The 15,321-nt window shown below is 38.2% G+C and overlaps 1 protein-coding gene across 6 annotated transcripts in view; it reads right to left on the minus strand.

Moving 5' to 3' along the window:
• The window catches only part of LOC105938903 (DNA (cytosine-5)-methyltransferase 3A), a 72,099-nt gene extending 63,546 nt beyond the window's left edge, over nucleotides 1–8,553 (minus strand). For 2 of the 6 annotated variants that reach the window (XM_036147211.1, XM_036147206.1), the window contains exons 1-2: nucleotides 8,341–8,552; nucleotides 2,810–3,019 (exon numbers count right to left, since the gene is read on the minus strand). In XM_036147211.1, the coding sequence (XP_036003104.1) occupies nucleotides 2,810–2,878 (69 nt within the window). In that variant the 5' untranslated portion in view covers nucleotides 2,879–3,019; nucleotides 8,341–8,552. Of the gene's footprint in view, nucleotides 1–2,809; nucleotides 3,020–8,055; nucleotides 8,145–8,340 lie in introns of those variants that run through there. The other 4 variants (XM_036147208.1, XM_036147210.1, XM_036147212.1 and 1 more) reach the window with 4 other exon arrangements.
• Nucleotides 8,554–15,321: the final 6,768 nt, after the last annotated feature.

Consider the following 15,321-nt stretch of genomic DNA (forward strand, 5'->3'; position numbering starts at 1 on the left):
TCAGTAAAGTCAATTCAAAGTGCTATAGCTATAGGACGGTACTGCTAACACCATGTTTCACACGGGGATGGTGTGTTTAGGGCAGGTGTCAGCAACCTGCAGAGACATTTTTGCCCTCGGTCCAGCTAAACAAATTTTGTTCAGAGCCACAAAAGTTACACATCTCTTTGAAAACAATCTTTTTATAGTATACTATAGGAAATTTGTTAACATTTTTTTAAATTAAAGATCAACCGTTTTTATTATTTAAACCAACAGTATTTTTATGTTTAGGTTTAATACATTTTGTTCAACTGGACATTTGATTTTTATAGCAAATGGAATCAAAATGATGAAAAAGCAACCTATTGACAAAAAGATACTTCATTTATTTATAGTAAAATATTCTACACACCATTAGTTTCTTTCTTTCTGGAAATGATATGCATATATTGAAGAACTAAATGCACCTTAAACTAGCAATTTTAAATTACCTTTACATTTAGAAACATTGACCATTTTTTCCCCCCTCGCATTTTTGGTTTTAAGTTTTTAAGAGCCAGAGCTTTGGATCTCTGCAGCTCCTCCAGAGTCACCGTGGGTTCCTTTGCTGGTTCTCTAGTTTATGCCATCCTTGTCCAGCCTGATGTTTTTAGGCAGATACCCATGTTCTACCTCAAACTTTGCTTGGGTTTTGTGATGCTGTGCGCTTATACTGAAATTAAATTTATACTGAAATTAAATTACAATCAGACTGACTATTTACTAATTACCTTGACACCTTAAGGCAATTGGTTGTTGTGAATTTTATTTAGAGGTGTCAGAGTCAAAGGGAGCTGAATGCTAGCCGGACGGCATCATATTTCCTTCCACTTCACAATTATGTGACAGCTGATATTCTTCTATCATAAGGATAAGTGATAAAGATATAAAGTTTTATCGCAGTATTTTAAGGTATTAATTGTGATAACAATAATAGAGACTCATTTACACCTTCTCTGGAGTTTTTTGTGACATGACTCCTTGTCACTGCACTGAGCCCCACATTAAAAAACATGCACGTTTTTAAATATGTTTCTTTAAAACATGAGTTACACAGAGCGTGATTTTTCTATTACTAAACTGCACATAGTAGCTGAATTTAACAGTATTTTTGAACTTATTGATATTGACTGATGCCTTTGTGAAACCAACGGTAGAAAAAAAACCCAATGTAAAACAAACAATGCCAACAATACTGCCAAATTGTGGGATTTCCAGGCACCATTTATCAAAATGTATAATTTTCCTGGTAACTAAAAAAATTCTTATCACGGTAATAAATGTTTCAATAACAATAAACGATGCGATAAATGCCCATTTCTAGCTTATCACACCAAGTCCAAGCCAAACACACGGAGGTTTGTGTCTGTGACATGAGAAAATGTTACAAAAGTTCAAGGAACGCGAACCATTTTTGCAAGACACTGTATATCTACAGTGTGCCTTGTAGGCAACATACCTGTCAGTCTGTGTCACAAAGAAATAAAAATAGAACACAAATCAATTAATTATACATATACAATAAGGTATTTAATGTAGATCATTATTAATAAATAACGATTCTTCTTTTCTAATGTGTGTGATGATTGGTAAACGATGTCAACACTAACATTTTAAATATTAAGATGAGGTCAACGTGGTTTTTTTTTTTGTCCAACTTTGTAAAATAGTATTTTTTTTGTTTACATGTTACAAATTCATAAAAAATGGTGCTCAGCAGACACAGCCAGAGGCGCCTCCAGAAATGTTTCATAGGGGTGGCCAGATGGAGCCAATTAAACTCTTGGGGTGGCACTAAAACTAAAAGCCATATTTTCAGTATTTTATTTTACTGTTGTAGTAAAGCTGCATTAGGACTAATAATAGAAAACAATTTTAAATACTATTTTTAAATACTTTAAAAACTATTTTAAATATAAGTAAACGCCTACTAATATCTTTTGGTTTTTAATGTTTTTTTATGTTTAATGATCTAATGTGCATAGACCAGGGGCCTGCAACTTTTACAGTCTAAAGAGCCATTTTGCCTACAGTCCACTTGAATTAAACTCCTTCAGCGCCACAAATGTTGTCCGGCCTTTTGAAAAAAAGACAAGTTATATTTTTTTATAAAGATCTACTGTAGGAAATCTGTTGTCGTCGTTAAAGAAATGCCTTTTTTATGTCTATTTTGAGGTTTTAAAAAAAGAGGGATGTTGATATTTATGGATAATGATGTAAAAAAAAAAAAAAAATCAGTTTCCAACATAATGAAAAAATATTGATGTAAAATTAAATTACTGCCACTTTTAGCATCATTCTGTTGTGAAAATCAAAAGAAATTATTCCAAAAAAAAAATGCATTTATTATCATCATTACATTTAAATACCATGATAAAAATATAATTTGTAACCAAAGTTATTAAGAGCCACTGTGGAAGGTCCAAAGAGCCACATGTGGCTCCAGAGCTACATGTTGCAGACCCCTGGCATAGACCAATAACAGTACAGTTAACATTTTGAGTTGAACAACAATTCCTTTTTATTGTGTAATTATATTTAGAATAAGGTATACATTTATTGGAAAACAAAACAATTACTAGGGGAAAGTAGATACTGGCAGATACAAATAAAAGTGCGTTAGTAGGTCATGAAGAGTGCCTGCCTACAATTTCCACTGGCCAGTGGGGTGACCAGGATATGGAATTGTGGGGGGCATGGCCACCCCTGGCCCCCCCCTGGTGGCGCTCAGCAGACACAGCGGCATGTTTTTCTATCGAGATAACGAGGGCGGCTGATTCCTTCTTACCAGGTTTTTAGCGCCGTCGTTCTCTGGCGTCTGGGGCGGCTCGGCGGCGGCGGGACTGTTGGACGGCATGGCGGTAAAAACCAAGTTGCTGAATTGAAAATACTGAGCGGCTCAAAACATGGAGAGGATCCTCAGAAAACGCCAGGCGCGGCCTCATTCAAATCGCTCAGCGGGTCAAAGATCTCTCCGTCTGTCGGGCCTTACTCTCTCCTACAAGACAAAAAAACAAAAACGCAAACATCATGAAAGAGGCGAAAAGTTTTGTTCTACGGCAATTTCTCCAGGTCTGTGTAAAGTAGGGCTGAACAATTAATCGCATTTTCAATATAATCGTGATTTAAAATAACGCAATTTCCAAATCGCAGAGGTCAGCAATTTTTGGCTATGTAACAATTAGGGAATTAGACACGTCCATTAGGTGTCAGTAAAATGTTTGAAGTGGGTTTGCCTCCACATGGAAGGGAAGACATTTGCAGCAGTGAGATAATCTAACTTTATTACTTGTTTTAGAGTTTATATAATCATACATAGCATTAAGTTCTGGTCAATCAGTTTAATACATAGACTTGCTTGTTGGTTGGACTTTGCACTTTATCTTCAACAAGGATTGATGTCTAATTAAATTAAAAGCTGTTCTCTTGAATAACATTCTGATCAATAGAAACATTAAAAGTTCATGTTTATAATAGTCCTTGTTTACAAACATCTTTATTTAGAGGCCATTTTTGTTGCTTGTGGTTAATGCAGAGTAAAGTCAAAACAGTCGGCAGAACCGAGTTTAGATGCTGTGGGTCTTTTAGCAACTAATCCACATGGCGAGGAAACAAATTGATTTGTTGTTTGTATATATTTTAAAACACATGATAAATTAAACTGGGGGGAAAAAAAATCGCATTAAATCACAATATTAAGAAAAAAACTCGCAATTAGATTACTTTATAAAATCGTTCAGCCCTAGTGCAAAGCGTCAACATCCATTCAAGCATGTGGCCGCCTTCCAGACGGCACGTCCTGGAAGTGGCAGCTGTGCGTCAGGTATGTGTTTCTCTCTGTGAGCTGCACATGACGGACAGGAGCTGAAATAAATGTCCAAACTGTTAGTCGAAACAAGCCAAAACACCCACAGGTGTTCTCTAGGGAAACTAGCGGAGAGGGAGTAGCTGTCATGGCGGCTGTCAGAGACTGGTGTGGATATGCAAAATTTATCTAATTTATTAGGGGGAAAACGGCCGTATCAACTCATGGGAGTTTCCAAAATAAACGTTTTTAAATAAAAGGCCGCTTTTATTTTTTTCCTGAGAACAAATGAGTGACTTTGGCTTCTCACTGTGAAAGCGATTCCACCGCCGTGAACATTTCACCAGATTAGATGAAGGGAGGGGAGCTGCTGAGGGAAAAGCCAACAGTGTGTGACCTTGTAACGTTAGCTCGTCTTGGCTTTCCTTGTCATTATTCTCTCGTTAGTGTTTCTGGAAGGTTGTGAATGAGAGAACCAAAAACAAAACAAAAAAAGGGATGAAGGGCCACGTTTGATAGTTTTAACAGTTAATAATCTGATTTTGGGCTGACACCGACTCAGTGTTTTGTTGGTATTTGTTTTCGACAGAGCTTTGGTGTGAATTAAGGAGCCATTTAAGGCGCGATTTCACCTGCAGCCTTGTTCCAAGCCAGCCATGTCTGCAAAGACAGAAGCTGCAGTCCTGCTTCACTCAAGAGTCTGAAAACTCTGAAAAAAATAAAGAGTGATCCACAAGAGTTATCTGAACCACTATCTGACTTCATGGATGGATGGATGGATGGATGGAGAAGGAAGGAAGGAAGGAAGGAAGGAAGGAAGGAAGGAAGGAAGGAAGGAAGGAAGGATAGATGGATGGATGGATGGGTGGACGGACGGACGGACGGACGGGTGGATGGAGAGGGAAGGAAGGAAGGAAGGAAGGAAGGAAGGAAGGAAGGAAGGAAGGAAGGAAGGAAGGAAGGAAGGAAGGAAGGATGGATGAGAGGGAAGGAAGGAAGGAAGGAAGGAAGGAAGGAAGGAAGGAAGGATGGATGGATGGATGGATGGATGGATAGTGAAGAGTAGAAGGAAGGAAGGAAGGAAGGATGGATGGATAGTGAAGAGTAGAAGGAAGGAAGGAAGGAAGGCAGGAAGGAAGGAAGGAAGGAAGGAAGGAAGGAAGGAAGGATAGATGGATGGATGGATGGATGGATGGATGGATGGATGGATGGATGGGTGGACGGACGGACGGACGGACGGGTGGATGGAGAGGGAAGGAAGGGAGGAAGGAAGGAAGGAAGGAAGGAAGGAAGGAAGAATGGATGGATGGATGGAGAGGGAAGGAAGACCAGTGGGCAGGGATATTACTATACCTTAAATCTCAATTATGGTTGAAATAAATAACAATTTAGATTTTTGACAAAGTCCTACAGCCCTAATTAGTTTTGTCCGTTTCGCCCAGCAACATGAAAGCAGTGGATGTCCAGTTTACGAACATTTCCCATAACCGTGAGGAATGTGCCCAGTCTTCTCTAAGCCCCAGTGGGTCGAGGCAGATGAGCGTTCACACTGAGCCTGGTTCTGGTTCTGCTGGAGGTTTTCCTCCCGTTAAAGGGGAGTTTTCCTCTCCACTGTCGCTTCATGCATGCTCAGTATGAGGGATTGCTGCATGCATGCTCAGTATGAGGGATTGCTGCAAAGCCATCAACAATGCAGACGACTGTCCACTGTGGCTCTACGCTCTTTCAGGAGGAGTGAATGCTGCTTGGAGAGACTTGATGCAACCTGCTGGGTTTCCTTAGATAGGAATATTTTTTTTTTACTAATCTGTATAATCTGATTGAATTTGACTTTGGAAAGTGCCTTTGGATGACGTGTTTCATGACTTGGCGCTATATAAATAAAACTGAATTGAATTGAACCTTCTTAGATTATAGGTTGTCCCTGTATCCTCAAAGTGAGCCACAGAGAAGGGGGAGTGTAAAATACACGGCTCCTAAAAAGAGAACCGGAGCCCAGCGGGGTTTTGGCTCAGAGCACAGTGTGACTGTAGCCGATGTGTCTGGCTGTGCTCACATTGTATTGTACAGTATGTCACTCCTCCTGCTTTGGCCTTACATCACCTACTGTAAAGACAGGCCAGAGTTGCCAACAAAAAGAGCCGGGGGGGGGGGGGGGGGGGGTTGAAAAACATAAAATGATCGTACACTACATAATCCATCCCAAACTCACGGTACGAGCTCCAGGCTGCTGGCCAAAATAACCCCTCCAAGTTTGAAGTATTTAGGTCACAGGCGCACACCTTATGCTCTTAGAGCAAGTTACTCTACGGCGACTTAAATTGTTCCAAGCTTCATGACGGCAGTGGTTTAAATTAGACCATAGTCAAGAGGCCCAGGCACAAGCCTGTACTGGTGGGAGGGGAAATAGTTGCGCAGAGAAAAACCTTCTGTGTAAAGGTAGTGACAGTTGGGGAGGGACAACACAGAAAGTCTTCTCCTTCACAATAAAAGCACCACATTTACAATTTTTTTGCTTCCTGCTGAACTTTCAGCTTTCTGCTAGAAAATGAGCTTCAATGATCATCAGGACAGAAGAGCTGCATGTAAACTGAAAGTCATTTTGGAGTCACACATGCACGATTGTATAAAATAAAATACATCTTTAGCATAAAAAAATAGCATATGTTTTTTTCTTTTTAGGAATAGAAAAATTAATTGTAAAGCTTAGGTTTTCCCATAATGGTCTCCAATGAAACATATAGAGTCTCAAAGCTAAGAAAGGTGCTTCTGGCGCTTTCCTTTCTCAGAAAACACACAAAGTACACACATTGATTCAAAAAACATAAATAGAAAGGTGATTAAAAAGAACTGAAGCAGAAATCTCAGAAGAAATTAACGAGAAATACGTACTGATACATTTCGGAAAATATATGAGGATGTTTTTCTAATAAATAGAAAGGTTAAAATACTCCTGCACCGCAAAGAGACCATTTCTATTGTCGACACCTAAATCACATCACCAACTAGCATTTATCGTGCAAAATATTTGCAATACTTGTTTTTTTTATTAATGTAGGTAAAGAGCTAGGGAAATTCTCTGATTGTGACCTTTGCACCATTGATTGGGTGCATCCCGAATTGTCTGGAGTCAAAATAATATATCTATATATATATATATATATATATATATATATATATATATATATATATATATATATATATATATATATATATATATATAAATAATACAGCCTTATCAAAAACAATATTTACAACTTACAACCAACAGAAAAAGACAAAACAGTTGTTTGCTGGTAATAAATGGGAAACGGTACATAATTTGATCTGATGGTAATGCTAGGGAAGAAAAGTATATATAAATTAGACAGATAGCTAGATAGATAGCTAGATAGATAGATAGATAGATAGATAGATAGATAGATAGATAGATAGATAGATAGATAGTATTGCCTTTTTGTGATACGAAGACACTTATTGTTTGACACTTTCTGTTGACATTCTTGTTTTTGTAGGCACTATTGACTTGTTTTCTTTCATCTTTACTTATATAAGGCACTTTTTATTTTCTTGTATTTTGTAGTAACACTTTATATTGCCTTGTTTTGTTTGTTTTTGCCAACCCTGAGGTTTTAGATCTGACAACATTCCCTTGTTTTTGTTTTTTTGAAAACACGATTGCCATTACTAGCAAGTTTCTTGTTTTTGTTTTTTTGCTAAAAAAAATAATCAAAACATTTAATTATTTAAGTAACTGTGTTACAGATTAACAATCTATGATGTTTGTTTACGAGTGCAGAAATTGAACCGAGCGTCTTGGTAAACTCGCTCGGCTTTTATTTCTAAAAGTCCACCGTGGAAGTATGACAGTAGTTTCTTTTACCTTGTCGACTGGACAGTTTCATGACAATTAATATTGGGAGCGACCTCAGGCGGCCTTCAGCGGACAGCCTTTTAAAAAAACGGGTCTAGTCCCGGCGGGGCAGTGCGCGAGGTGGCCAGCCGGTCGGAGGCACGTGCGTGTGTAGAGACGACCAGCTTTAGTGGGTCAGGTAAAAAAAAAAAAAAAAAAAAGAAGAAGAAGAAAAAAAAAACCGCGGGGACGCGTTTCACACCGAATGCACCCGTTCACCCCGGCAGGCGCGCTCCCGCGGACAGTTCCTCGCGCGCGCTGATGTCTGTCTGCATCTGCTGGCCGCGGAGGACGGAGCGCTCCGGTTTAACGTTACCTGCGGAGCGAGCAGGAGGAAGGGTGGAGGGGCTGCACACCAGACATCTTTGACACTAGTCCAGCAATGATTGAAGGTCGTCTGGTTGCTGTGATTTTCCTCTAACCGTTAAAAAAAAAAAAAGAGAAGAGGAGAGGAGAACCCCTCTTCAAGTTCACTCGCCCTGTGTACGAACCTCTCCGTCTTCACATCATCTGCTAACCAACGGTTCGGCTCCGGCAGCGGGCCAGCAATTCGACCGTAGCTAACTTCTGACGATCTGAAAATGCAATGTTTTATATTTACCGTGTCCTCCGTCCCTTTGCCACCCGGACCCTGACGGCCGTCTCTCTCTCTCTCTCTCTCTCCCTCTTTTTTTTTTCTCGTTCACTCGCTCTCTCGCCCCCCCTCCTCCCCTCCTCGCGCTCTACCGAACCTTCTCTCTACTAGCCGGTCTCCAGTGTTGCCAGTTTTTGTGAGACAAACAAGCAACCAGCGCTATAAAAAACACTTAAAAAAAAAAAAAAAAAAGCCCGGAAAAGTTATTTAAATTTCCAGGTGATTCGTGTCCCACACTTTGCTTGCAAATGAGGCAGGAGCTTAATACCTTTTAAAGAGAACTAGCACAGCTTCTTGCATGTGCTGATACTGTAACTCCAGGGTAGGCTACTTCATTTGGCGATGTGATTCAGCCTTAGTTTGTCAAATATAAAGACTGAAAAATTAATAGGCATTAACTCATGGTTCATGAGTTAGGTTTCTGCAATATTATCAGTGTGTAAAAACTAATTTTAAGAATCTCACCCAAAATGGTGATCTGTACTTTCAGCAGTTATTTCCGGTTATCCCGCGTGAATATATGTCAATACATATGTATATACATGTATGCATATCACAGTGAATGTACATATGTCATCATGCCTACTTCAATTTCGCCTGTATTTTTATCTATTTGTTTTCTTTTTTTTTCTCATTTTCTTTTTGATCCACTGTATTTATGACGATACACTGTATATAACTGATGCACCTTTTCCTACTTTTGGCACCTGCTTCTGACTATTGACTATTGAGCCGATGTGACAAGTAAATTTCTCCAATGTGAGATCAATAAACCTATCTTATCTTATCTTATCTTATTGCAACCGTAAACTGCATAAAATACAGGCAAATTTGCTCTCTCTGCCTTTACTCCCGTCGGCTCCTATGTCGATCAGCCTAGAACAGGGTCCTGCAAGCGTTACAGTCTAAAGAGCCATTTTGCCTACAGTCCACTTGAATTAAACTTGTCCAGAGCCGCAAATGTTTCCTGGCCTTTAAAAAAAAAAAAAGTTATAATTTTTGATAAAGATCTACTGTAGGAAATATGTTTTCATCGTTAAAGAAGCGCCCCTTTATGTGTATTTTCAGGTAAAAAAAAAAGAGAACGGGATGCTGATATTTGTGGATAATGATGTAAAAAAAATCATAGTTTCCAATATGAAAAAATATTGACTTAAAATTCAATATTACTGGCACTTTTAGCATCATTCTGTTGTGAAAATCCAAAGCAATTATTCCAGGAAAAAACTGCTAAAACTGCATTTATTATAATTATTACATTTAAATACCATGATAAAAAAATACAATTTGTAACCAAAGTTATTAAGAGCTACTGTGGAAGGTCCAAAGAGCCACTTGTGGCTCTAGAGCCACATGTTGCAGACCCCTGGCCTAGAGTAGAGAAGACCCAGCCAACATGGCGGCGACACAGGATGCGCTTCAGCGCGTAATGAGGCGTCTAACATATTTTTCTATGGGTAGGAGTGTGTGAACCACTGGTGTGAACGCGGAGAGGCGGAGGGATATGACAGCCAGTTCTGTGTCTGTAGCGCGGCAGTGCAAACGGGTTTCTAACGTGTTCATCGTCACTTATTTTAGAGCTCAAATCAGCGACTTCACTTTCAGAAAGAAGCCCAAAAAACAGTGACTCGTGAAATTTACATGCGACTTTAGAAAAAAAGAAGCCCAAAGTCGCTTATAATAAGCGGATCTGGCAACACTGCCGGTCTCGCGCACCCCTCTCTCTCTCGAGCCGCAAAGCCCTCCTGTCTGCTGGGTCCTAACGCCTCCCGATATACAGACAGACAGAGCAGACAGGTGTACATGATTTGAACGTGCCACCCGAAAAAAACTATCAAAACTTCCGATCTGTTCCGTTCGTTTTGGAAACTAGGTTTTGAGACTGGCAGAAATCTAGTTAGGCACTACTTTTTTCAGTTTCGATATTGACATTTTTGAAAGTTTATGTTGATGTAAAGAGGTATACGATGGAATACATAACCATTATCATCCATAAATTGGACAAGTGTGCCCAGGCGTGTTGTCACGCATTTTAGGCCCCATGACAAAAAAAAACTAAATCATCCTGAAAGCTCACATATATATATATATATATATATATATATATATATATATATATATATATATATATATATATATATATAATTTACTTTTTGAGGGACCCTGTCAATTAAATTAAATCCAATAATACTTTATTAATCCCAAAGGGAAATTAAATCAGGGGTCCTGATTAGGAATTGCCCTAATTTTTCTCCTTCACACAGGAGTGCCACCTCCCACATCTAGGGGATGGTTGATGCAGTGACCCAGCTGCTGCAGCATGCTCATTCACGAAGCTTGTGGCACTGAGAATATAGCAATTTTTTAAATTTCCAGACCCTTAAAACCTTTCATTTCATCTTTATTCCATCACAATAAAGATGTCCAGAAGGGCAAAAAAATAAAAATAAACCTCTTTTAACATCAGACCGACATTCTGCAGAGGGTATCGAGAATGAACTGACCAGTGTTGTTTTCTCTGATGAAGCCCTCTTTAGAGACCTTAGGACATTAGAAAAAAATCATTTTATACAGAAAAGAAAAAGACGAACTCTAACACGAATTGAGAGTCTTGTCAACAGTGAAGCATCTGAGACCATCCAGGTGTGAACTTGTTCATAATTCCACCTTGAAGCTTTGTAATAGATAGAAACAGTGATATGAAAATCCACCAAGATTAGCAGCTGATTAAAGATGTAGAAGGAAAATTGTGATGCAGAACGTATTGAAACCAATTGATACTCTGCTGGACTTTCTCAGCCTTTATCAATCAATCAATCAATCAATCAATCAATCAATCAATCAATCAATAAATCAATCAATTTTATTGTCAACTACAATTTGCATTGCAATTGAAAATTCAGTTCCAGTTAACTGTCCATCAAAACGGTTAACTGGTAAATCTTTAAAATTTATGAAATGTCTAATATTAAACTTTAATACACCATCCAGACATCTGACGAAAAGATCTAACTACACTGAAGCAGTTAAGTTTGTGAAAACCTTTAGTCATGATTACATCACATTTGGGTTAGGTTTTTGAAATCTTTATAAAGATAAATGTAATTTCCAAGGTCCAAGACAAAAAAAAGAAAAAAAAAAAAAAGAAGAAGACAAACATCCTCACCTGCCCCGACCTCAAAATCTAACATGGCTGCCATGCATATACATTTGTTAAAAGCTGCAGAAACAGTTTATTCACACTTCTACAATGTTTTGTCTCATTTAAATAAGATATATAACATGTTGTTTTAGACGCATGATGTCATAAAACGCTAAGAAAACAAATAGTAATTACAATTTCTCAAAACTAATGGCAACTTGAATCTAAAACATTGCAAAGCCGGACATGACTCCATCCTAGGTCAACGTTCAGACTTTTGAGAAACAGGGATTGTTTGTTAAACGTTTAAAATCTCACCGTACTGTAAAATATATTAAAGCCTTATTGAGTTATGGCTGTAAGTAACCAAACCAAAACTAAACACAAAACACAGCCCTACCATAAGTTATTTCAGACCTTCACTTGCTATAAATTAGGCTAAATCCAATTATTTTCAATCAGGAGTAGATTTAGGATCTAAACTAATAAAAAATTAAGATAAAGAAAGTGACAGTTTCACATTATTTATATAAAAAAAATAGCTGCTGCTTATCTAAGGTGATGCTTACTGTATAATCTAGACATGGGGTCACCAACCTTTTTGAAACTTAGAGCTACTTCATTGGTACTGTATCATACAAAGGGCTACCTGTACTGATCTTTGAACTACAACAGTCCAAGCTCACCTTAACTTTACATAATATAAATATGTTTTTAATGCCTTTGTCATTTTTAAATCATGTAAATACAAGTATGACTAAAAAGGAAGAGAAACTGAATAAGATGGCATTTTAATGCAGCTCACTGGAGGGTTGTGATATTTTTTTTAAAACATGCTTGATGACATAACATGCGGTTCCTGGTCTAGACTAATCCTGGTAAGAAATATGTTAGCAATGTAAGCGGAGTAAATACTGCTAGAACCAATTCATTTGGATTTAAAGAAATAAATTCAAACTTGTTAAAAAGGGCCTGCAGCAGTAGTTTTAACCAGCTCTACGTCAGGACTTGGCTATGTCTTACATAATATTTAGTAACACTACAGAATTACATCTTCAGTTTTAGCAGTGAGTTGTTGATAATATCACAAAGTAGCAGTAAACTATTTTATCTTCACCTGTTTTGGTATTTATGACCACAATAACACTAAGTGGGCGCTTTCATGATCAAATATTATCACTGCATGGTGCCCCGAGTGTGTTTTTTATTCATTTACAGCAGTATAGTGACAATTATATCTTCCTCTATAAAGGCATACTTTATTTTATGAGAGCAGTGTTTTATTTGCCATCTATCATTTTACGGCCTCCTCTTTTAGGAGGCATCTGCAAGATAAGATCAGAAAAGTCTTTGTTTGAATGCAGCCTCCTTCTGCCAGGAATTTTGTGCTTATTGAGAATAACAAGCCTAGTAGAAAGCAGAGCATTTTTATTATTTTGTACGGCTGCTTACAGTATAGTTGATGCAGAGGTGAAGGGAATACTGGGCTGAATTTGGTCATGCTTCAAAATTGTCACAAAGGGTTAGATGTCTTGAAAAATGAGTCACACCATTTGAACTTTTTCACATTTTTGTCATGTCAAAACCAGAAACTTAAATGTGTTTTATGTGTCTGACCAACACAACGCAGCGCAACAAAGGGGGATTGAAAAGAAAAGTCATCCATTGCTTTTATTTTTTTTATTTTTTTACAAAAGAAAATCTGAAAAGTGTATCATGCACATACGCAATTAGCCCTCTTTACTCTAACGCATTTAAAAAAAAAAATCTAGCCCAACTTGGTTCGGTTTATTAATATAGCACTAATTCACAACAAATGCAATCTCATGGCATTATACAATCATGTAGATCGATTCAAACCCAATTACATAAATACCAGTTACTACAAAACAAAACCGTAAAGTTCAGTTTATTTAGCAAAGTGGTAAAATGGTTTGCAATCTGCTGAAACTTTGCAGCAATCCCTCATGCTAAGGATGCATGTAGCGTCAACAGTGGCGGTTCTAGACCAAATTTAGCAGGGGGGCCAAGGTGGGGCCAGTGTTTTTTCACAGGGGCACAGAACAAAAAACTTAAAAAACAATAAAATGGCAATATTTAACTGTGTAATAATATTAAGTGACGTGGCTCTGGAACCGCAGGTTTCCGACCCCTGATCTAGCAGTTATAAACTTTGCCCCCCTCTCAATACGGCTAAAGCTAAACGTGAAACATCTTAAGTTTTAAATTCTTTTTAGAGTAAAACTGTATAGGTAAAAAATAATATTGGTCAAAGTGACCAATCAGTTATGGTTTCTTTGCCATTGTAAATAATTATGAGAAGTGTATTTAATATCATGTCTTTAGTACAGGGGCCATAACAGAAGCCCAAGAAACCGCCCCTGAGTGTCAAGGCTTTTTCCTTTGAAAGACGTCCCTTTTTTAAAAGGAAAAAGCCTCCAGCGGAACAGGGCTCAGTAAGAGGGGCCATTGGCGACAACTGACTGGGGCCCTTGGGAAGACACACAAAAACAGATCAACACATGTCCAGGGGTACTTTTCATGCCAAAAAAGTAGTAAAAAGGTAATTGCAGCAGCTGCTCCTTTAGTGCTTCATCTAGGAGAGAAGCACAGCTAAACAGATCATCTCGCTTTAATTAAAAAATGAAGAGATCTTAACAGAAAAAGACAGGGCTAAATGAATTATAGAAAGTGAACATGACGTTTTTGGCAGCAACACCTTAGCTGCTTATGTCACAAAATCTTTATTCGGTTTCTGCTCCTTTTACATTTATATTTTATGCTTTCCATTAATATTAAATTGCACATACTCATATTTATATTTATAGTGTTTCTCTTTTGTCTTCCTTGTTTATTTGGAGCCTTGCAATGCAATTTCCGCCAAATGTACATTGTGAATGTGAAGTTGAATGACTGAAGTCTGAGGATTCATCCAAAAATGTCTAATTGGTACGGACTTTGCAGCTAAAGAGGAAGTGTGTCAGCAGTCGCCATGATAAGTGCCGTCCGAATAGTGCAGCAAGAAGGAGGCAGGAAAAGGAGCCTGTATACTTCCTATCATAGTTCCTTTAGCATAGAAGCCTCGCGATGTTCCTTACAGGCGCTAAGGAGCTATAAGGAATCCCACAATCCTTTGCATGAAATGACATACCAGCACAGCATATTTCTTGGAAATTGACGGAAATGTCCAGAGAGAAGATAGCACACAACTTTGTAGTTCAGAAGTCTGTTTCCATCATGTAATGACGTCAGCACAGCAGCCCGAAGCTGCTTTCCTCTCAGTGAAACTTCTTGGTGTTGATGAAAGGTCAAGGAACGGGAGCTAGGAGCTATAATTAGAACATTTCGGATGCAGCCTAAGTTTGTCCAAGTCTAGCTGACAACTCACACCTGGAAGGTGTCACAAATGACTAGAAAATTAAAGGTCAGATGCAACAGAAACAAGAGAGAACTTAAAGTTAGTGGCATCAGTAACTGGAGATGATGCATAACTGCTGAGTAGTAGGAAAAAGCAGCAGAGCATGGAGAAGCAGTCAGTGTGTCTGATAGTAGACTAAGCCTATAGTAGCACAAGTAAGTGGCTCTGCACTGCAAAAACGGAACTAGAAATAAGTAAAATGTTCTTAAAATTAGTGTATTTATCCTCGATTTGAGCAGGTAAATAAGATTATCTGCCTATGGAATGAGTATTTTGACCCCTAAAATATGATAATTAGACATACTGCACTTGAAATAAGATGATTGAGATGAATTGTTCTTATTTTAAGTGCAAAATTCTTATTCCATTGGCAAATCATCTTATTTAC

Source organism: Fundulus heteroclitus, chromosome 15 (assembly GCF_011125445.2).
Source record: "Fundulus heteroclitus isolate FHET01 chromosome 15, MU-UCD_Fhet_4.1, whole genome shotgun sequence".
NCBI classification, from domain to species: Eukaryota; Metazoa; Chordata; class Actinopteri; order Cyprinodontiformes; family Fundulidae; genus Fundulus; species Fundulus heteroclitus.